General features: G+C 52.4%; 2 protein-coding genes across 6 annotated transcripts in view; one reads left to right on the forward strand and one right to left on the reverse strand.

Annotated features, from left to right (window-relative positions):
* NMRAL1 (NmrA like redox sensor 1) overlaps positions 1–6,749 on the forward strand; it is a 15,839-nt gene extending 9,090 nt beyond the window's left edge. For 2 of the 3 annotated variants that reach the window (XM_017886320.1, XM_017886321.1), the window contains exons 4-6: positions 1,188–1,437; positions 3,103–3,293; positions 6,482–6,749. In XM_017886320.1, the coding sequence (XP_017741809.1) occupies positions 1,188–1,437; positions 3,103–3,293; positions 6,482–6,661 (621 nt within the window). In that variant the 3' untranslated portion in view covers positions 6,662–6,749. Of the gene's footprint in view, positions 1–1,187; positions 1,438–3,102; positions 3,294–6,423 lie in introns of all 3 variants that reach the window. The other variant, XM_017886322.1, reaches the window with a different exon arrangement.
* A 5,333-nt stretch (positions 6,750–12,082) lies between these two features.
* The window catches only part of DNAJA3 (DnaJ heat shock protein family (Hsp40) member A3), a 35,876-nt gene continuing 24,768 nt past the window's right edge, over positions 12,083–23,190 (reverse strand). For 2 of the 3 annotated variants that reach the window (XM_017886325.1, XM_017886326.1), the window contains 4 exons: positions 22,469–22,597; positions 20,562–20,677; positions 18,282–18,379; positions 12,083–13,316 (listed from right to left, as the gene is read on the reverse strand). In XM_017886325.1, coding sequence (XP_017741814.1) covers positions 13,294–13,316; positions 18,282–18,379; positions 20,562–20,677; positions 22,469–22,597 — 366 coding nt within the window. In that variant the 3' untranslated portion in view covers positions 12,083–13,293. Of the gene's footprint in view, positions 13,317–13,932; positions 14,050–18,281; positions 18,380–20,561; positions 20,678–22,468; positions 22,598–23,190 lie in introns of all 3 variants that reach the window. The other variant, XM_017886324.1, reaches the window with a different exon arrangement.

The following is a 23,190-nucleotide window of genomic DNA, read 5'->3' on the forward strand; positions in this document are numbered from 1 at the left end:
GCNCTCCAGCCTGGGTGACAGAGCGAGACTCCGTCTCAAAAACAAAACAAAACAAAACAGGCCAGGCGCAGTGGCTCACGCCTGTAATCCAGCAATTTGGGAGGCCAGGTGGGTAGATCACGAGGTCAGGAGATCGAGACCATCCTGGCTAACACAGTTAAACCCTGTCTCTACTAAAAATAGAAAAAATTGGCCAGGCGTGGTGGCAGGCGCCTATAGTCCCAGCTACTCAGGAGGCTAAGACAGGAGAATGGCATGAACTTGGGAGGCAGAGGTTACAGTGAGCCACGATCTTGCCACTGCACTTCAGCCTGGGTGACAAAGTGAGACTCCGTCTCAAAACAAAACGAAACAAAACAAGGGGTTCAAGGGAAATCCTTCTTCACCGTTTCCGGTTTCTTGTGGCTCCAGGTGTTCCTTGGCTTGTGGCCACAAAGCTCCCATCTCCGCTTCCCTCTTCGCATCGCCTTCTCCAAGTTCGTCTCCTCTCCCGTCTCTCATAAGTACCCTGGTTACTGGATTTAGGGCCCATCTGGTTAGTGCAGGATGTTCCTATCTCAAGATCCTTCACATAATTGCATCTGCCAAGACCCTTTTTCTGAATAAGGTCACATTCACATGTTTTAGGAGTGAGGATGTGGCGTATCTTTTTGGAGGCCACCATCCGAATCCCTGCATCACCTCATGCAGTAGGTAGTGTTGTCATCTGCATTTAACCAACGAGCTCAGGATGGTGCCATCACTTGTCCAGGGTCACACAGCTTGTACATGGCAGAGCCTGATTGGAACCTAGGCAGCTGTGGTGTCTCTGTATAGCCTCCCAGGGCTCTCCAAGGAAGATGGCTGAGGTCCGTGGGCAGGGTGTTCTCACACCAGCAGAAATGGGACACGTGCATTGTCCTTTGGGCCTCCATGCAGGCCGTCCCCCTACAGCCGACCTGCTCGCCCCTCCTATGTTGCACATGGTGGGCCACAGTTGGTGGCTGGTAGAAGGCTGCCAGGGCTGTGTTAACAGGTGTGCTGTCATATGTGAACATCATTCCAGGAGAGGCGGCCTCCTCAGGGATAAGTGGGGTCTGGCTGTCAACCTCGCAGATGGTGGCCGCTCCGGGATTAGAACACTGGGGCCATGACCAGGGACAGACGTCCTTCCTCTGAGCCTTGTGATCTCTTTCCCTGCCCTCCAGGGGAAGCTGCTCGCTGATCTGGCCAAGCGCCTGGGCCTCCACTATGTGGTCTATAGCGGCCTAGAGAACATCAAGAAGCTGACGGCAGGGAGACTGGCCGCGGCGCACTTTGACGGCAAAGGGGAGGTGGAGGAATATTTCCGAGACATCGGCGTTCCCATGACCAGTGTGCGGCTGCCCTGCTATTTCGAGAACTTCCTCTCCCACTTCTTGCCCCAGAAAGCCCCAGACGGAGAGAGCTACTTGCTGAGTGAGTGCCCTTCCTCGCACACGGTGAGGCAGAGCTCTCCGCCTTGTGAAGCCGTTAGTGTAGCAGACCTCAGGCAGCTGTCATGTGGTGCCAGGTCTGAGCCGTGGCTCCCTTACGTTGGGCCCAGGACTGAGCATGTCCTGTCAGCTTGCAGGGCCTCAACTTCCTGTTCTGTGAGATGGGCTTTATACTGACGTTTGCAGGGGTGGCAAGATCTACTGAGACAGTGATGATGCAATGCTCGCTTGGTCCACTGGAAGGCTTTACAGAGAGGACCTAGTGGTTGTCAGTTCTCCTTCAAAGATAAGGAGGAGGACCAGGCGCAGTGGTTCACACCTATAATCCCAGCACTTTGGGAGGCTGAGGCGGGGATATCACCTGAGGTCAGGAGTTCAAGACCAGCCAACATGGTGAAACCCTGTCTCTACTAAAAATACAAAAATTAGCCAGCCTGGCATGGTGGCGCACACCTGTAATCCCAGCTACTTGGGAGCCTGAGGCAGGAAAATTGCTTGAACCTAGGAGGCGGAGGTTGCAGTGAGCCGAGATTGTGGCACTGCACTCTAGCCTGGGCGACAGAGCAAGACCCCGTGACAAAAAAAAAAAAAGACTGGGCACGATGGCTCACGCCTGTAATCCCAGCACTTTGGGAGGCCAAGGATGGTGGATCACAGGGTCTGGAGATCGAGACCATCCTGGCTAACATGGTGAAACCCCATCTCTACTAAAAATACAAAAAATTAGCTAGGCGTGGTGGCGGGCGCCTGTTGTCCCAGCTACTCTGGAGGCTGAGGCAGGAGAACGACGTGAACCCAAGAGGCGGAGCTTGCAGTGAGCTGAGATCCGGCCACTGCACCCCTGCCTGGGCGACAGAGCAAGACTCTGTCTCAAAAAAAAAAAAAAAAAACCTCCAGTCAGGGATATCTCCTGCTCCGGTCTCTGAGCTCTGTGCCCTCGAGCTCCTAGGGGATCTGAACTGGTAGCTGCATTGGCCCGTCTCTAGGTAAGAGGATGGCACCCAAGCATTCCACGGGCCACACCCAGACCCTTGCCAGCCTCCCCATCTACAAAACCTCAGCCTGGAAAGTTGCAAGTCATTCATTCATTCAGGATTTATCAAGCGTTTATCATGGACGTGCTGCTCTGGGCCAGCCCTTGGTGTCTGGTTAATCAGGATTTCTGGTAAGTGAGTTGGTATTCAGAGTATCCACCCAGAGGTGGACATTCCAGCTTCCAGGAATTGAGGATATGACAGAGTACTTCAAGCTGGTGCCTCAGGATCAGCGGAGACCCTGGGCTCCAGCCGCACTCTCTGTAGCAGCTTTCAAAGTCCTTTTCCTTTGTCCCTTGTCCGTCATCCTAGCGCTAAGAGAGCTGGGCAGGCCCAGGTTCGTAGCCCCATTCTGGGAACGCAGCAACCCAGACTCAGAGAGCCTCAACAGCCTGCCCCAGCTGGCAGTAGCCGGATTCCATCCTGCTTCCTGACTCAATTCCACTGCTACCTCTGTGCTACCACAAATAGCAAGACATATCTTAGCTATGCCTGAGTGCTGGAGTATGCAGCTGACTGCTGGGAAGAACCAGCTTGGACCCTTTGGAGAGGGGCTCTGTCCCTGCCCGGGTCTGCCCTTGGGACATGTGCCAGCTCATGTCTGTGCCCCACAGGCCTGCCCACAGGTGACGTTCCCATGGATGGCATGTCTGTGTCCGACCTGGGTCCCGTGGTGCTCAGCCTGCTGAAGATGCCAGAAAAATACATCGGCCAGAACATCGGGCTGAGTACTTGTAGGCACACGGCTGAGGAGTATGCTGCCCTGCTCACCAAGCACACCCACAAAGTTGTGCACGATGCCAAGGTGGGTCTCCCACCCCAGGGGACTCAGGTAGCCGTGTCAGGGCTTTCTAGCTCCCCATAGGGAGGGTGTATCCAGGGCTGCCCACCCCTCTGGGAAATGCATCTAAATTCATTTGTTCATTGTCAACGTTTATTTTCTGCTGTTCTGGGAGCTAAGTGGCCACAGAGTGAAATTTCTGGCTTACATGTTTTGGCCAAGTAGAGAGAAAAGCTTCCAGGAGGAGGGGTGAAAATGCAGGCCCTGCCGGGCTCCTCTGTGGGAGGGGATTTGAAGGGGAAGAGTCTAGAAAGAGAAGCCCAACCCCTGCCCCCAATACTGGCCTGGCTGGGTGGGCAGAGGCCTACTGGACAGACTCTTGGGTACCTGGTTTCTAATGTCTGTCATTACCATTAGGAAAGTAAGACCTACTCATTAAAGAATCTGGAAGGCCGGTTGCAGTGGCTCATGCCTGTAATCCCAGAACTTTGGGAAGCTGAGGCAGGTGGATCACCTGAGGTCAGGAGTTCGAGACCAGCCTGGCCAACATGATGAAACCCCATCTCTACTAAAAATAAACAAATTAGCCGGGTGTGGTGGTAGGTGCCTGTAATCCCAGCTACGTGGGAGGCTAAGGCAGGAGAATCACTGGAACCCAGGAGGCGGAGTTTGCAGTGAGCCGAGATCATGCCATTGCACTCCAGCCTGGGTGACAGAACGAGACTCCAATTCAAACAAACAAAAAAAAAAGAATCTGGGAAACACTGGAGTCCTTAAAAGACAAAAGTTGGGCCGGGTGTGGTGGCTCACGCCTGTAATCCCAGCACCTTGGGAGGCTGAGACAGCTGGATCAAGAGGTCAGGAGATCGAGACCATCCTGGCTAACATGGTGAAACCCCATCTCTACTAAAATACAAAATTAGCCGGGCGTGGTGGTGGGCGCCTATAGTCCCAGCTACTCGGGAGGCTGAGGCAGGACAATGGCGTGAACCCAGGAGGCAGAGCTTGCAGTGAGCCTAGACGGTGCCACTGCACTCCAGCCTAGGGGACAGAGCGAGACTCTGTCTCAAAATAAACAAACAAAGAAACAAAGACAAAAGTTGAGCTGGGTATGGTGGCTCACACCTGTAATCCCAGCACTGTGGGAGGCCCAGCTGTGTAGATCACGAAGTCAGGAGCTGGAGACCAGCCTGGCCAACATGGTGAAACACTGTCTCTACTAAACATACAAGAATTAGACGGCATGGTTGCAAGCACCTGTAACCCCAACCATTAGGGAGGCTGAGGCAGGAGAATTGCTTGAACCTGGGAAGCGGAGGTTGCAGTGAGCCGAGATCGCGCCACGGCATTCCACCCTGTGCGACAGAGCAAGACTCCATCTCAGAAAAAAAAAAAAAAAAAGATAAAAGTTAGTTGGGCACGTTGGCTCATACCTGTAATCCCAGCACTTTGGGAGGCTGTGGCAGGACTGCTTGAGCCCAGGAGTTGAAGACAAACCTAGGCAACATAGTGAGACCCCCATCTCTACAAAACATACAAAAATAACCCGATTGTGGTGGTGAGCACCTGTTGCCCCAGCTATTCAGGAGGCCAAGGCAGGAGGATCACTTGAGCCTAGGAGTTCAAGACCTGCCTGGGAACCATAGGGAGACCCCTTCTCTAGAAAAAATAAAAATTAGCCATGTGTGATGGTACGTGCCTGTAGTCCCAGCTATTCAGGAGGCTGAGGTGGGAGGATTGCTTGAGCCCAGGAGTTCGAGGCTGCAGTGAGCTATGTGCACCCTACCGCCACTCTAGTCTGAATGACGGAATAAGACTCAGTCTTAACAACAACAAAGACAAAAGTCACCCTTAGAGCCCTACCGAGACCCAGTACAGTAATGGGAGGAGGCTGTGGCACAGAAAGGTTCAGCGTTCAGGTGGGTCAGCCTCCTGGGCTGAGATCTGGTTCCAGGCATTGAGACCTGCCAACGTGTAAGTTCAAGAATGTTTCCTGACCCCTCTCTACCTGTTTTCTCATCTGTGAACTGAGTGTATCAATAGTATACACCCCTTTGGTTTGTTGTGAGGATTAAATGAAAAAAAAATGCAAAAGGTTTGTTTTAGTACTATGCCTAACACCTCCAAAATATGCACTAAATGACTTATATTGCTTTAAAAAAGAAAAAGGCCTGAGCCAGGTCATGGAAGATTTGGGGAGCTGAGGAGTTAAGATTCAGCTCAGTGGGGACGGGAACAGCTTTGGTTTTTTGTCTGTCTGTCTTGTGGGTGCTGTTTTTGAGACAGTCTCACTCTTTTGTCCAGGCTGGAGTGTAGTGGCACAATCATAGCTCACTGCAACTTCAACCTCCCAGGCTCAAGCAGCCCAACCACCTGTGCCTCCCAAGTAGCTGGGACTATAGGTGCATGCCACTGGGCCTGGCTAATTTTTGAAAATTTTTTGTAGAGTAGGGGTTTCGCTTTGTTGCCTAGGCAGGCTGGTCTCGAACTCCTGGGCTCAAGCGATCCACCCACCTCCACGTCCCCAAGTGCTGGCATGACAGGTGTGAGCCACCATGTCGGGTCAAGCTTTGGTTTTTGAGCAAGAAAGTGATGCAGGGAGGTCTCTGATTTGGAAGGGATTGAGATATTTTCATCTCATGATCTGAAAATAATAGTCTTTTTATTTATTTATTCAGTTTTGAGACAGGGTCTCACTCTGTCACCCAGGCTGGAGTACAATGGTGTGATCTCAGCTCACTGCAACCTCCACCTCCTGGGTTCAAGCAGTTCTGTCTCAGCCTCCTAAGTAGCTGGGATTACACGCATCCACCACCAGGCCCAGCTAATTTTTGTATTTTTGGTAGAGATGGGGTTTTACCGTGTTGGCCAGGCTGGTCTCAAACTCCTGGCCTCAAGTGACTTGCCTGCCTCAGCCTCCCCAAGTGCAAGGATTATGGGAATGAGCCACAGCCTCTGGCTACGAACAATCTTTAAACTGATCTAGAATGTCAGGCTGCTCAGGAGAGTAGCGGTGTCTCAACTTTTGGCTCTTCTAACTTCTACTAAGTTTTCAACTGACCTTGTACTGAGGACCTGGGTCAGCGACTGAGACAGTAGTCGTTCTGGGTGTAGCAAGTCGGGAGACCCCAGCCCATCTGGCCTTCCCCCCCAGCTTGCCACCTCCCAGGGCACTGGAGGACGCCGGCCACGACAGGCTCCTCTGCTTCCAGATGACTCCTGAGGACTACGAAAAGCTTGGCTTTCCCGGGGCACGGGACCTGGCCAACATGTTCCGTTTCTATGCCCTGAGACCTGATCATGACATCGAGCTGACCCTGAGACTCAACCCCAAGGCCCTGACGCTGGACCAGTGGCTGGAACAGCACAAAGGGGACTTCGCCCTGCTGTGACCTGCCCACCTTGCAGCCCCTTGTGGGGGTTGGGGACACCAGAGGGGCAGAGGCACCGACATCTGAATAAAGCCATTGTTCTCCCAGATGGCTTCCAGGATTTGGCTTGGGGTGATAGCTGGGTACCAACACAGCAGTAAGAGGGGGTCCAGGGCTGAAGGGATCACTTGGTGACTGGGACGAGTGACCTACACGTGTGTTTAGTCAAACAGGTGTGAAGTGGCCCGTTCTAACCTCAGCTAGCAGAGCAGCTCTGACCAGCAGCCTCTGTTCCCATCACATTTGAAATTCATTTACAGACGGGGACATAGCACAGGACACAGAGGAGCCCCAGGAGCCGAGCTTCCGACACACCCCTTTTCATCTCCAGAGTCAGTAAGGCCATCTGCACATGTGAGCTGGGGACAGGCTCTGCGGGGGGGCGGGGAAGGAAAGGGCTTCTCCCTTTCCTCCTCATCCTTGTCCTGGGAGGAGCCAGCCTTGGGGTGCTGTCCAGGACACAGGCGACCTTCAAACAGGTTGGAAAAAGGAAAATCGGATGTGGCAGAGCTGTGGCCCACAACGCACAGTGATTGCACACTGCTGGGAAAAGGTGATGCTGCCTGCAGCAAAGGCTGGGAAGCAAAACTGAAGGAGAAACAATCCACCTTGCTTGCTGGGGTGGGTCACAGAGAAGAGGGACAGAGGCCGAGAGACCAGTCATTTGCCTGAGAGTTCGTGGTCCATGGCAGTTCTGTGATTTTTTTTTTGAGACGGAGTCTCACTCTGTCACAGGCTGGAGTGCAGTGGCGCGATCTCAGCTCACTGCAACCTCCGCCTCCTGGGTTCAAGTGATTCTCCTGCCTCAGCCTCCCAAGTAGCTGGGATTACAGGCACCTGCCACCACGCCCAGCTAATTTTTGTATTTTTAGTAGACACGGGGTTTCACCATATTGTCCAGGATGGTCTTGATCTATTGACCTCGTGATCCACCTGCCTCAGCCTCCCAAAGTGCTGGGATTACAGGCATGAGCCACTGCGCCCAGACAATTACTATTATTACTATTTTTTTTTTTAAGAGTCAAGGTCTCGCTCTGTTGCCCAGGCTGGAGTGCAGTGGTGCAGTCATAGCTCCCTGCAGCCTTCACCTCCGAGGCTTAAGTGGTCCTTCCACCTCAACCTCCTGAGTAGCTGGGATTACAGTATGGGTGTCAACCACCAAGCCCAGCAGTTCTGTGAATTTCAACACGTTTGGGTTTGTGTGACTACCATCATGATTTTTATTTTTTTACTTCCCCACCCTGGCTCTGGTACTCCAGGCACAAAAGTTCATTGTATCCGTTGACTGAAGCATTTCTTTGACAATTTACCAGTATGCTGGGCCCTAAATACAATGTAGCAAAAAAAGTTATGCTCCCTGCCTTGAGGAGCTTCTGTTTAGTGGGAGAGCCTGATAGAAACGCACAATAAATAGTTATGAATCCATGCCTGTAATCCTGGCACTTTGGGAGGCCGAGGTGGAGGATCGCTTTAGTTCAGGAGTTTGAGATGAGCCTGGGCAACATAGCAAGACCCCATCTCTACTAAAAAAAAGAAATACAGGCCAGGTGCAGTGGCTCACGCCTGTAATCCCAGCACTTTGGGAGGCGGAGGCGGGTGGATCACGAGGCCAGGAGATCAAGACCATCCTGGCTAACACGGTGAAACCCCATCTCAGGCACGGTGGCGGGCACCTGTAGTCCCAGCTACTCGGGATGCTGAGGCAGGAGAATTGCGTGAACCCAGGAGGCGGAGGTTGCAGTGAGCCCAGATCGCCTGGGCGACAGAGCGAGACTCCGTTTCAAAAACAAAAACAAAAAAACAAAAAAAACTAGGGCCAGGCGAGGTGGCTCATGCCTGTAATCCCAGCACTTTGGGAGGCCAAAGCAGATGGATCAGTTGAGGTCAGGAGTTCGAAACCGACTTGGTCAACATGGAGAAACCCTGTCTCTACCAAAAAATACAAAAATTAGCTGGGCATGGTGGCGTGTGCCAGTAGTCTCAGCTACTCGGGAGGCTGAGGCAGGAGAATCAGTTGAACCCAGGAGGTGGAGGTTGTGGTGAGCTGAGACTGTACCACTGCACTCCACCCAGCCTGGGCGACAGAGGGAGACTCTGTCTCAAAAACAAAAAATATACAAGAAATGGTGGCAGGCATGTGCCTGTACTCTCAGCTACTCAGGAAGCTGTGGTGGGAGGATCACTTGAGCCCAGGAGGTCAAGGCTGTGGTGAGCTGTGATTGCACCACCGCACGCCAGCCAGGGCAACAGAGTGAAAACCTGTCTCAAAAAAATAAAACCCAAAAAACAAATTGACGTAAGGGCTGCAAAAAAACAAAACAGCAAGGATAAATAACAAATGGGGGCAGGAGCAGCATTGGGGAAGGTGACCAGTAAGCTAAAGTCTGTGGATCATGCCCTTGGCCACATGACTGTGGACCCACTTCACCTTTTACGTTCCCACCTGGCCCATTTGTGACCCTTCAAGGGTCATGACAAATCAGCAGAACTTCTGGTTAAAAGACATGCACAGGGCTGGGCGCGGTGGCTCAAGCCTGTAATCCCAGCACTTTGGGAGGCCGAGACGGGCGGATCACGAGGTCAGGAGATCGAGACCATCCTGGCTAACACGGTGAAACCCCGTCTCTACTAAAAAATACAAAAAACTAGCCGGGCGAGGTGGCGGGCGCCTGTAGTCCCAGCTACTTGGGAGGCTGAGGCAGGAGAATGGCGTAAACCCGGGAGGCGGAGCTTGTAGTGAGCTGAGATCCGGCCACTGTACTCCAGCCCGGGCCACGGGGCGAGACTCCGTCTCAAAAAAAAAAAAAAAAGACGTACACAGTACTTATCAACCAGCAAGTGAAACAAGCCTCTTGCAGGAGCTGTGCAGCTGCGTCCTCCATATCAGAGCTGGCTCTGCAGTGCTACGAACACAGAGGGGCAGGGGCAGCTGGAGACCTGTGGGCCTGCAGAGGATTCCTGCAGACAGAGCGGGGTTTGGTTGACAGGAAAGGAAACAAAGGCCAGTCCACCAGAACCCGAAGGACTGTGAGGGAGGAGGAGGCTCAGGTTGGAAGCAACCCAAGCCCAGGCCTGAGGTGGGGACGGGGCTGAAGACCAATCCCTGAGAGCTGGCCTTGTGCACCCTCCTAATGTTTTGTTTTGTTTTTGAGATGGAGTCTCGCTCTGCCACCCAGGCTGGAATCCTGTGGCGTGATCTCGGCTCACTGCAACCTCTGCCTCCCGGGTTCAAGGGGGATCTCCTGCCTCAGCCTCCCGAGTAGCTGGGATTACAGGCGCACACCACCACACCTGGTTAATTTTTGTATTTTTAGTAGAGACGGGGTTTCACCATGTTGGCCAGGCTGGTCTTGAACTTGTGACCTCATGATTCGCCCATCTTGGCCTCCCAAAGTGCTGGGATTACAAGTGTGAGCCACCATGCCTGGCCCACCCTCCTAATTTTTAAGCAAGTGCCAAGCATGCACCTCCCACAGGCTCACGGGCCTAGAGATACTTTATTTTCTTCAGACAGGGTCTGGCTGTGTCACCTAGGCTGGAGTGCAGTTGCATGATCACAGCTTACTGCAGCCTCCAACTCCCCAGCTCAAGGAATCCTGCCACCTGAAGCTTTCCGAGGAGCTGAGATTACAGGTGCAAGCCACCACTCCCAGCTAATTTTAAAAAATTTTTTGTAGAGATGGGGTCTCACTATCTTGCTCCTGAGCTCATGCAATCCTCCCTCCTTGGCCTCCTAAAGTGTTGGGATTACAGGCATGAGCCACCATGCCTGGCCTTTTTCTTGTATTTTTAAATACATACTCCTACTCCGAAGCTATAAAGTCTGGTAACAAATACATCAGGAGCACAAGTGGAAATAAACCAAACCCAGGCCTGGAAAGGGCATGGAATTTTACAGCTGTTGCATGGCCACCCCCCTTTTTTTTTTTTTGAGATGTAGTCTCGTGCTGTTGCCTAGGCTAGAATGCAATGGCATAATCTCCACTCATTGCAACCTCCACCTCCTGAGTTCAAGCGATTCTCCTGTCTCAGCCTCCTGAGTAGCTGGGATTACAGGTGTGCGCCACCACGCCTGGCTAATTTTTTTGTATTTTTGTAGAGACGGGGTTTTACCATGTTGGCCAGACTTGTCTTGAACTCCTGACTTCAACTGATCCACCCGCCTCAGCCTCCCAAAGTGCTGGGATTATAGGCGTGAGCCACCGGACCCAGCCATGTACAGCCACCTTCTAATCCCTTGAGGGAAGGATTCTTCAACACAACAACGGTTTCTGTTTAGCAAGAGAATCCGCCTTTCTCTTCCAAAGTCTTTCTCTAGACTTCTGCTTTGAAACAATAGGACATGAATGAGACTCAGGGCGACTGTACCAGGAATAAGCCCAAGCTTTCACATGAGACACAGTCTAGCTCCCCACTGCTGTGTCCCCAGGAGCTAGAATAGTGCCTAGTCCATACTGAGTGTCCACAGTAGTCTGGCAATCAGTATTTCATTGATGAAAATACTGGGAAGTATCTGAGATGAGCAGAATGTCACTGCTGAGCCTCTCCTATCCGTCAGCTCTTTCCCGAGTCTCTTCTCCACCTGACCCAGCGAATGGACTCACATCTCACCCTGCTCAGCCCGGAGCACCAGGGCGGACTGAGCCGTGTATCAAGGCCCCTTCAGCCATGCCAGGCATAGAGCTCGGCTGGGAACCCAGAGTAGCCAAACTATAATACATAAAAATTTTGGCCAGGCATGGTGGCTCACACCTGTAATCCTAGCACTTTGGGAGGCCAAGGCAGGCGGATCACCTGAGGTCAGGAGTTCAAGACCAGCCTGGCCAACATTGTGAAACCCCCATCTGTACTAAAAATACAAAAATGAGTCAGGCGTGGTGGCGGGTGCCTGTAGTCCCAGCTACTCAGAAGACTGAGACAGGCGAATCACTTGAACCCAGGAAGCAGAGGTTGCACTAAGCAGAGATGGTATCACTTCACTCCAGTATGGGCGACAGAGTGAGACTCTACATCAAAAAAATAAAATAAAATTGAATGTAAAAGATGCAAAGACTCTGAAAAGAATGTAGAGAAACAATCCAGTGGGGGAGACTGAAATGCAGGGACCCAGGGACGCTGCCCAGCTCTCACAGCATGGGCTCCCAAGGAAAAAGTCACATCCAGATTCTAGAACATTCACTCACATGGGACTGTTGTGTCATGGCCAGCACCCCACTCTGGAATCTGACTGAGGGTCAGCACTGTCGGCATCCCAGACCTGTCTGCCTCTATGTGCTCTGGGTGGGCGTGAGCACAGGATGAGGCCAGCCAAGTCTCCTGTAACCCCCCCATAAGCCACCTGCAGAGGCTGTCTGAATTCTTTCAAAGAAGAAATGACCACAATTTAGGTTTTAAATATCTTTTTGCAATAGATAATCTTATTTACATTAACACAGAATCATTTTACATTCCGAAATCAGACACTAATAGATGCTTTATTTTAGTGAATTATAAAGGAAAACAAAAAGGAAACTATTGAGAAATGTTTCTTCATTAACCTGTCTGACAACAGCCCGAGGATCCTGAAACACATGGAAACTGCGACATGCTACCAGCAGAGGCTGGGGAATGGGGGTTCTGCTCTGGCTGAATGGTGGGGAGCCTTTAACTGCTTAGCCTGTGCTTTCCTTTTCTGAATCAACATTTACACAGGAAAAAACAATGATTAGCACTGAATAATTTAAACACACTTCAGAAAATAGATGTCAACAGTGTAAGTGGGAGAACCAAGACCCTGGCTAGCAACAGTGGCAGGGCTTCAGTTCCCAAGGCAGCTGAAATCTGGCCAGCACAGTGCTGCAGAGGGCTGTGGCTCAGCAGAAGGGCAGGAGCCTTCCATGCCTGGCTTAAAACAACAGGACTCAATGGTCAGGGACAGGCGGCCATCCTGGATGGGGTGGGAGCAAGGACTGTCCATCCTGATAAGGATCACCACCACCCACACGGTCAGAAGCAGAACCCCCAGGGACTCTCTGGGCCTCTATGTGCCTCCCAGGCCCTGAGTGTGCAGCTGCTTGGTACCCCGGGAATAAAGACTAACTGAGCAGAGCAGCTGACGCCTCAGCAGGGCCCCTCATCAGGGGAGGACGGTGCTGGTGGGGCCTGGGGGCCCCAGACTCCCATGAAGACAACCTGTGAGGAAGAACTCATTCTGGAACCTCCCGGAGGTTTGCTGAGAAGGAAATTAATCACTTTGTAACTTGGTGCCGCTTAAGGCTTCATTTCTAAGCTGTAAGCATGGCCTTTAATTAAGATCTCCACAACATTCAATTCCAAATTAGAGTTTTAGTCCTACAAGAGTCTAACCGTCTCCCTCTGCCTGAGCCAGGGGCTGTCACCTACCCATGGACAGGAAACTGCCACCAGCCTTCGGGGCTGCATCCTACTCCCCGGGCTGTCCACTGTGACCTTTCTGTGGAGAGAGGTGTTGTCCCATGATTTCGCTGTTGTCAAGGCCATCCAGAGGCTCTGCGGGTGGGAGCTCAGTGCTGCTGTTCTGGAATCCTCCCGTCTCCCAGGTGTCCTGGCCCTGGGAGGGGCTGCTGCTTCCTGGCCTAGTTTCCAGTGGATCTTTTTCCTGAGCCAAAGAGACAGGCAGTTACCTTATACTCAACATCTCAAGGGAACATACCCTGCTGGGGAGCATCTGTTAATCCCTGGAAAGCAGCTGTGCGAAGAGAGGGGCGAGAACCCCAGCCGCTGAGATGAGCGTAGTCAACAAAAGTGGGTCCCAAGATGACACGGCGAGCAAGCGCTACCCCTGGAGCAGCCCCCAGGCTTGCACAGCCCTGCGCTGTCTACACAGGCGGGCAGCTTCCAAGCAGGCAGGACGTGAGGAGATCTGAGTTCTAGGCCTGGCTCTGCCTGACTCGCCCTTTGTGACCATGGGCAAGCCGGACCCACCACTGTAGGGGGGCTGTACAACAGCCCCCCCATCGCCACCTCCCCAGGAAGAAGACACAGCCAGAGGCTGGCCGCGGCAGCCCAGCCAGTCCTACACTACAGGTTGACTGCCACGTCATCTCTTCCCTAGGCTGAGAGGCCGGCTCCTATTGGAGCTAGGTTTACCACACCTTGGACTGGCACCTGTTCCAACTCCTGGGGATAGGGGCACAATATTGGTTAAAGTGGGAGAAAACCAGGATTAGTTCACAGAGGAAAACAAGGGAAAGAAACCTCCAGGGTTTTCCTACCTCAGCGGGAATATCAGGAGGTAAACATTTTCTTAAGTTTGGAAAGGAATCCCTCCTCGTCCTCCCCAGCCTCACGCCTAGCCTTGCTTCCTGCGGAGCTATCCATGGAGCTGCCACCTGGGCACAAACAGCAGAAAGAACTGGTGTCAGGGGCCCGCACCTCCAAGGTCACATCCCAGGCCCCACCTACCCCGGCCTGGCTACCCAGGGGCCCACATTCAAGGAGCGGCCAAGCACCACCTCAAGAAGAGTGGCGGCCACTCCTAAGATGGCACAGGATGCCTCACCTGGCAGATGACTGAGGTAACAGACCACTCAGAGCCTGAAGGTCTCCCAACTGCCCTTTCAATCATGGACCCACAGCAGGGAAACAAGAAATAGAGATGGACCATGACAGCTGTCTCTATCTGAGCAACAGTGACAAAAACACAGGCAAGTGCCAGACACCTCCCAGGCCAGGACATACACTTCCTTACAGGCAAATGAAAAAAACAAAAAAGGGAGGCACAGAGAGGTTACAGGGTTTACCCAAGGCCCACAGAGCCAACAAGCGGGAGGGAGGAATGAGGGTGAGCCCACGCAGTCTGACTCCAAAGCCGAGACTCTCAACCACCATGCTATTGGCTATAAGAAGGTAAATAATGACGCCAAGAAAAACCCTACTTCTAGACCAAATGACCAGATTCCATGCTGCTGCTGTGTGTAAAGACCCTGCAGAACAGCCTATGTAGGAGTCACGGCCACGCACAATCCTCTGTCATGGGCACTTCATCTCATCTCTCACATCAGCAGTCTATGTTGTCCCCATTTGGGGCGCAACAAGTTGAGCAAGTTGTCCCCATTTGGGGCGCCTAACCTAAGTGCTCTCAACCTGGGGGAGGTGTGCTATTTCTTTAGGGCCCAGGCTGACACCACCTAGAGGTACTTTCTCACACAAACGTGTTACAGATTTGCCAACCACTAGACAAGGAGTGCACACTTTTGTTATGAGTGAGAATATAAACCTGAACTTGGCATGTTAATTGTCGAGCGCATTTTTAATGTGCCCAGAGACCTAGGCCATAACGGAGTAAAGACCTCAGTCTAAGTAAGACAGTGCCTTCGCTAGTGGAAGGTCCAAAGCTTGGTTCCACAGGTCCCCGGGAAGGGGTGAGGCAGGCTACATAAAACAGAGTGAGACCCAGTCTCAAAAAAGAAAAGGCCGGGCGCAGTGGCTCATGCCTGTAATCCTAGCACTTTGGGAGGTCGAGGCGGGCAGATTGCCTGAGCTCAGGAGTTCGAGACTGGCCTCAGCAACATGGTGAAACCCCATCTCTACTAAAATACAAAAACATAGCCGGGGGCAGCGTGCGCGTGTAGTCCCAGCTACTCGGGAGGCTAAGGCAGAATTGCTGGAACCCAAGAGGCAGAGTGTGTTGCAGTGAGCCGAGATCGCGCCACCGCACTCTGGCCTGGGTGACAGAGTGAGACTCTGTCTCCAAAAAAAGCAAAAGAACAATAAGGAGCCATACTGTGTCTCTCACTCAAAAAGTCACATGGTAATTGCAAGCCCCCCCAGTTCCCTCTCTTTTTGCCAGAAGATAGACCTGTTTATCCCTGCAAGTGCTGAGTCTCTAAGCACACCATGGTCTTTCTGGGAGACCAGGGTCAGCTATTAAGGTTTTCAGCAGCTACATTAAGGAATAAAAATAAATAAGATACTAAGCGCATCAAAAACTACGCTGGTCAGGCACAGTGGCTCATGTCTGTAATTCCAACACTCTAGGAGGCCAAGGTGGGAGGATCACTTGAGTCCACGAGTTTGAGGCTGCCATGAGCTATGATTGCACCACTGCACTCCAGGCTGGGCCACGAAGCAAGACTGTCTCAACCAAATAAATCCCACTGTTGCTTAAGTTCTCAGGACATGGGAATTATATGTCCTGTAATACTGTCATCTGTGGACGCAAAACTAACTTCCTTCACAGTATGAGAGACTTAATCACTCACAGGCAGCAGACCGACATGTGACAGTGTATGCTTAGGGACAGTCTCGCCCTGGCACCCAGGCTGGAGTACAGCGTCGCTGTTGTGACTCACCGCAGCCTTGAGTACTGGGGCTCAAGTGATCTCATCTCAGCTTCCCAGGCAGCTGGTGATGGAGGTGCACGCTACTGCACCTGGCTAGTTTTAAAACCTTTTGTAGAGACAGTCTCACTATATTGCCCAGGCTGGTCTCGAACTCCTGGGTTCAAGTGATCTTCTTGTATTAGCCTCCCAAAGTGCTGGGATTATAGGTGTGAGCCACTGCACCTGGCCCCACCAAGATTTTTAAAAGGAAGAGCCGACAGTGTCTTGCACACAGGAGAAGAAATCCTGGCTGAGTGAGGGAACAGCTGAGTGAGGCTGAGTGATCAGGACAAGGAACCATGAAAGTGACAAAGGATCTCAGTGGATGGCGGAATCAACTCTCAACTTACAGTATCAGAGAGGGGGTCAAAACATCAACTGGTAACCACTAATACCCACCCTCCAATAGAGTAAGCAACACCCACGACCCCACCCAGGGCCCGGCCCTAGCACACCTCAAGCTACCCTGATGGGCGGGAGGAGGGAAGGACAGCTGTCTATGGAGCCAATCTCGCATGTGCAATGATTAGAGTTCCAGGGAACAGCTACACTATGACCAATTCTATTTTAGTTCAAGAGATACAACAAGAATAAAAGATGATAGCATATGTACCAAACCATTAAAATAAGTGATATTCGGAACCTGGTTGGGCTACAGAGTTTTATGGCAGGTGCTTTTTTTTTTTTTTTTTGAGACAGAGTCTCGCTATGTCGCCCAGGCTGGAGTGGAGCAGCACAATCTCAGCTCACTGCAACCTCTGCCTCCCGGATTCAAGCAATTCTCCTGCCTCAGCCTCCTGAGTAGCTGGGATTACAGATGCTCACCACCATACCCGGCTACTTTTTGTATTTTTCTTTTTTAGTAAAGACAGGGTTTCACCATGTTGGTCAGGCTGGTCTCAAACTCCTGACCTCGTGATCCACCCTCCTCGGCCTCCCAAAGCGCTGGGACTACAAGCGAGAGCCACTGCGCCTGGCCTTTTTTGTGTGTGTGTGACCGAGTCTCACTCTGTCACCCAGGCTGGAGTGCAGTGGCGCGGTCTTGCTCACTGCATCCTCTGTCTCCTCAGTTCAAGCGATTCTCCTGCCTCAGCCTCCCCAGTAGCTGGGATTACAGGCATGCACCACCATACCCAGCTAATTTTTGCATTTTTAGTAGGGACGGGGTATCACCATGTTGTCCAGGCTCCTGACCTCAACTGATCCACCTGCCTCGTCCTCCCAAAGTGCTGGGATTACATGCGAGAGCCATTGCGCCCAGCCAGCAGCTGCTTTTTAAAAGTGGACTTCCAGTCCCCTAGGAGCAACAGGAGCTCAGTGAAATTCCAGGGACTTCCATCCCAGCCCCTGCCCCTGCCCCTGGAGCTCCAAATCCTCCACTTTATTGAAAAATCTGCCCCCAGCTCCAAACACCTGCTACGAATTACCATGCACTAATCTAAGGCCACGCAAGTTCTGAGAACTCCACCCAGGAGCCAAACAAAACCAAAATGATGCAATGAGGAAAATACGTGCAGCCTGAACCAAGGACCCCCTGGGCACAGCCTGCCCTGCCCTGAGCAGGAGTCCCAGGAAACAGAGGCCCCACCTCCCACGGGAAGAGGGGCTCCAGCTGGGGTACCATTGCCACAGTGCCCACAGCAGGTGTTCTGGTGACAGATTGCTAACACTCAGCCACTCGCTCGCACGATGTCTGAACTCAGGGTAAATGGTGCATCTGTTCATGGCTAGATGAACTCGGAGTGAGTCCTGCTCTAAAGCAGCGAACTGAGTCCTCTGACTGTGGCTCCACTGCTGTGGCTGCTGTTGTTCAAAAGACACTCTGAAATCCTAGCGGAGTGTCCCAGGTGGGAAGTGCACAAATCCTTCCAATCCATGCTCTCCTTATGCTTTTGAGAGGAGCTCTTAGGGAAGGATTTGTCCAAGGTCACAGGGCAAGTGGCAGAACCAAGGATAGAACTCAGAACACTGGGTCTGAGACACGCAGAGCTGCCTCCAGGAAGTGCCCTGGTGCTCTCACCTCAGCACACGAACATGCACAGAGAGGAGGTGAAGCTTGGACTGGGGGCTGCGGCTCCCTGCCCGGTGTTCCCGCCCACAGCCCCCCTCTTTCAACTGCACATTTTAAAGGCTTCATGAAGAACCCCAAGTGGAAACCCCAACATGCTGCCCTGAATCGTCCATACTCCAGGGGGCTCTGAGGTCCCCACATGTCGCCGCGTAGTCTTCAGACCCCTTACCAGAGCTGGTGAGTGTGACACCATTCACTGTCCCCTCCACATCTGTCTCGTCCTCGGCGTAGCTCAGGATCAGGTTCTGCTGTCGACTCGTTAGCCTCCTGTGGATCAAGCAGAGTCAGCAGCCAAGGCTTCCACCAGGAAGCTTTGGAAGAACTCACAGGCAGCCAGTGCCCTTGAAGCACACGGGAGGAGAGGGACCCAACCCTGGCAGGGGCGGAAACCCTGAGCCAGTGCAGTGGTGAGAACCTAAGGACCACGCCCTCAAAGCTTCTGTACAGAAAAGCTCCTAAAACACCCTAAGTCGTTTAAACAAGTGTCACTATGGCTATGCTAAATACAGTTTACAGGAGGGGAAACACATTTTACAAGTGTGTGTGTGAAGCAGGTAAGAAATTATCTAATTATGCCAGGCGCAGTGGCTCATGCCTGTAATCCCAGCACTTTGGGAGGCCAAGGTGGGCAGATCACGAGGTCAGGAAATAGAGACCATCCTGGTCAACAAGGTGAAACCCCGTCTCTACTACAAAAATTAGCTGGGCGTGGCAGTGTGTCCCTGTAGTCCCAGCTACTTGGGAGGTTGAGGCAGGAGAATTGCTTGAACTTGGGAGGTGGAGGCTGCAGTGAGCCGTGATTGCGCCACTGAACTCCACCTGGAGACAGAGCTGGACTCTGTCTCAAAAAAAAAAAAAAAAAAAAAAAAAAGAAATTATCTAATTAACAAAAAGCACGAGTGCTCCCGAGGTGAGTCAGGCATGTCCTGCCCTAGGTACTCACAGCACTCTGCCCAGGCTGCCTCTCCAGCTCCTAACAGTGCTAGTAACATCAGTGAGAAAATCAGCGGGCCAGGCATGCTGGCTCACACCTGTAATCCCAGCACTTTGGGAGGACAAGGTGGGCAGATCACCTGAGATCAGGAGTTCGAGACTAGCCTGGCCAGCGACACTCCATCTCTACTAAAAATATAAAAATTATCCGGGTGTGGTGGTAGGCACCTGTAGTCCCAGCAACTTGGGAGGCTGAGGCATGAGAATCACTTGAACCAGGGAGGAGGAGGTTGCAATGAGCTGAGATGGCACACCACACTCCAGCCTGGGCAACAGAGCGAGAGACTCCTCAAAAAAATGCCAGGCACGGTGGCTCATACCTGTAATCCCAGCACATTGGGAGGCCGAGGCAGGTGGATCAAGAGGTCAGGAGTTCGAGACCAGCCTGACCAACACAGTGAAACCCCGTCTCTACTAAAAATACAAACATTAGCCAGGCGTGGTGGCGGGCGCCTACAGTCCCAGAGGCTGAGGCAAGAGAATGGCGTGAACCTGGGGAGGCGGACTTGCAGTGACCGAAGATCACTCCACTCCACCCAGCCTGGGCTACAGAGTGAGAATCCGTCTCAAAAAAAAAAAAAAGAAGAAAAAAAAAACAGGCCGGGGCCGGTGGCTCAAGCCTGTAATGCCCAGCACTTTGGGAGGGCGAGACGGGCGGATTCATGAGGTCAGGTAGATCGGAGACCATCCTGGGGCTAATACGGTGAACCCCGTCTTCTACTAAAACATACAAAAAACTAGCCGGGCGACGAGGCGGGGCGGCCTGCTAGTCCCAGCTACTCGGGGGAGGCTGAGACAGGAAGAATGGCCGCTGAACCCGGGAGGCGGAGCTTGCAGTGAGCTGAGAGCCGCCACTGCACTCCAGCCTGGGCAGGCAGAGCCAAGACTCCGTCTCAAAAAAAAAAAAAAAACAAGAAGAAACTCAACAATTAGCCAAGCCAGCAGCGAAGCCAATTTTCATTTAATTCTCCCAGCAACTCCAAGAAGTCGACCAGACCGGCTGGGCGCGGTGGCTCACACCTGTAATCCCAGCACTCTGGGAGGCCGAGGTGGGCGGATCACTAGGTCAGGAGATTGAAGCCATCCTGGCTAACATGGTGAAACCCCGTCACTACTAAAAATACAAAAAATTAGCAGGGTGTGGTGGCGGGCACCTGTAATCCCAGCTACTCAGGAGGCTGAGGTAGGAGAAGTGCTTGAACCCAGGGAGCGGAGGTTGCAGTGAGCTGAGATGGCGCCACTGCATTCCAGCCTGGGGGACACAGCGAGACTCCATCTCAAAAAAAAAAAAAAAAAAAAGAAGTATACCATTCTATTACACCCACTTTACAGACAGAGAACTAGGGCAGGAACCACCTGACCTATAGGGAGCAGTCCGCTGCCCAAGCCACAGAGCTCCCAGAGCAGTGCCACCGCAGGAGCAGGCTGGCTTAGACACGGCCTAGGGGGCACTTACTTTGGAACTCGTATCTTGATGTGGATGTAGTGGTCTCCGTAGCCGTAGCTGTTAATCCGGGGGATGCCTTTCCCACCCATGCGAATCTTCTGGTCTGTCTGAGTCCCAGGGGGGATCTATAAAGAAAGAAAATCTGTGGTTTCCCCTGGTCCCCAGTTGCTCAAATAAAAAGTTTTCACTACATGAAGACAATCTTGATAGGAATTCGTTGAAAAGAACTACCACTGGCTCACGCCTGTAATCCCATCACTTTGGGAGATTGAGATGGGTTGATCACGAGGTCAGGAGTTCAAGACCTGCCTGGTGAACATGGTGAAACCCCGTCTCTACTAAAAATACAAAAATCAGCCCGGCATGGTAACGTGCACCTGTAATCTCAGCTACTCGGGAGGCTGAGGCAGGAGAATTGCTCGAACCCGGGAGGCGGAGGTTGCAGTGAGCCGAGACTGTGCCACTGCACTCCAGCTCTCGGTGACAGAGCAAGACTCCATCTCGGGGGGAAAAAAAAGCCAGGCACAGCAGCTCACGCCTGTAATCCCAGCACTTTGGGGGGCCAAGGCAGGTGGATCACGAGTCAGGAGATCGAGACCATCCTGGCCAACACGGTAAAATCCGATCTCCAACAAAACACAAAAAATTAGCTAGGCATGGTGGCGCATGCCTGTAGTCCCAGCTACTCAGGAGGCTGAGACGGGAATCGCTTGAACCTGGGAGGCGAAGCACCACTACACTCCAGCCTGATGACAGAGCAACACCCTGCTGTCTCAAAAAAAAAAAAAAAAAAAAGGATTGGCCACTGGGCTGGGCACAGTGGCTCACGCCTGTAATCCCAGCACTTTGTGAGGCTGAAGCGGGTGAATTGCCTGAGCTCTGGAGTTCAAGACCACCCTGGGAAACACAGTGAAACCCTGTCTCTACTAAAATACAAAAAATTAGCTGGGTGTGGTGGCGTGCGCCTGTAATCCCAGCTACTTGGGAGGTTGAGGCAGGAGAATCACTTGAACCCTGGATGTGGGGGTTGCAGTGAGCCAAGATTGTGCCATTGCACTCCAGCCTGGACGACAGAGTGAGACTCCAGCTCAAAAAAAAAAAAAAAAAAAAAAAAGAACTGCCACTTGGGTTTCTGGGCCAAGCCCGCCCACAAGCACATGGAAATAAGCTAAGTTGGGTCTGCCCAGAGCAGAGCCTGTGACTAGGATGAGGGGGCAGGAGTTTGGGCAAGTGAGCCCAGGAAGCAGGAGTGAGGGAGCGAAGCAGGAAACGCCAATACAGGGTGTGTGGCTGAGGTCGCTCCCTGGCCCTGGGAACCACAGGACCCTGGAGAAGCCAAGGAACAGCCCCCAGATGGAGGAGAAAGCCTTGGCCCAAAATGCCCACCTCCTTGGTGGAGGTTATCCCAAGGTTCCCCACAAAGAAGCTGGAGAAGGTTCTGAGGCGCATACAGAGAATGAAGTGGCCTGGAAGTGGGAGGAGCAGGAGGGGCAGATCAAGAGAGAGGTGGGGGATAGGTGAGGGCAGCACACAGGCAGCCATCACTGTGGCCAAAGAGATGTGCACAGCCCCAGAGACTTCTGCTCTTGGAGCCAGACGCTGGACAGAAGCAAGAGCAGAGAACACACCCCAGGGTGAACCTCTCTGTGTCCTGGGTGTGCCCAGTTTCCAGGCCCCGCTAACCAGTGTGGGAGTGATGCCAGCCAGTAACTGCTTCCCATGCGATTATAGAGTCAAGGCCTGTGGCTCGTGGTCCACACTCAAGGAGCAATCTAAAATTCCTCATGTCCTCCCCTGTGAGTACCCCCCAAAATGCTGGTCACTCATGGGTTCCAGGCCACTGGTCAGTTCTTTTCCATTTCAGAAAAAGAACAATAAAGTACAAGGGTGACAAAGGCATTCTCACACCCTCTTACCGTCAGGTTGATCGTCTCGTACAGGCCCTGGGCTCTGGCTGTCCCCCCAAGAAGAGCTTGAGCTATAGAAATAAAGAGGTCGGAGTGGATGTCTGCGCCGTCCCTCCGGAACACAGGGCTTTTCTGCACCTAAGGTCAAACATGACAGATGCATGTGAAGATAAGTCCACTGCAGACTAAACACCAGCTGCGTGCCTGGCCAGGCCCAAGCTCAGACTTGACAAACTTCACACCCCTTCCATACATAAAGCACAGTGTTGAGGCAAAGAACTGTCGTTCCACCAAGGTGACACCATCATAAGCCCAGGAATGACATATTCTAAATATTTCAACACTGCAATATTCTACACATTTGCACACCGAAACGGAAGCGCGCCTGGATTTCCTCAGTCTCAGATCAAGTCATTCAATTGTGAAGGGAAATAAAAACGTAAAACTGGCTTTTGAACTTTTTTTTTTTTTTGAGACGGAGTCTCGCTCTGTCGCCCGGGCTGGAGTGCAGTGACCAGATCTCAGCTCACTGCAAGCTCCGCCTCCCGGGTTTACGCCATTCTCCTGCCTCAGCCTCCCGAGTAGCTGGGACTACAGGCGCCTGCCACCTCGCCCGGCTAGTTTTTTGTATTTTTTAGTAGAGACGGGGTTTCACCGTGTTAGCCAGGATGGTCTCGATCTCCTGACCTCGTGATCCGCCCGTCTCGGCCTCCCAAAGTGCTGGGATTACA

Source organism: Rhinopithecus bieti, unplaced genomic scaffold (genome assembly GCF_001698545.2).
Source record: "Rhinopithecus bieti isolate Rb0 unplaced genomic scaffold, ASM169854v2 scaffold_13704, whole genome shotgun sequence".
Taxonomy (NCBI): domain Eukaryota; kingdom Metazoa; phylum Chordata; class Mammalia; order Primates; family Cercopithecidae; genus Rhinopithecus; species Rhinopithecus bieti.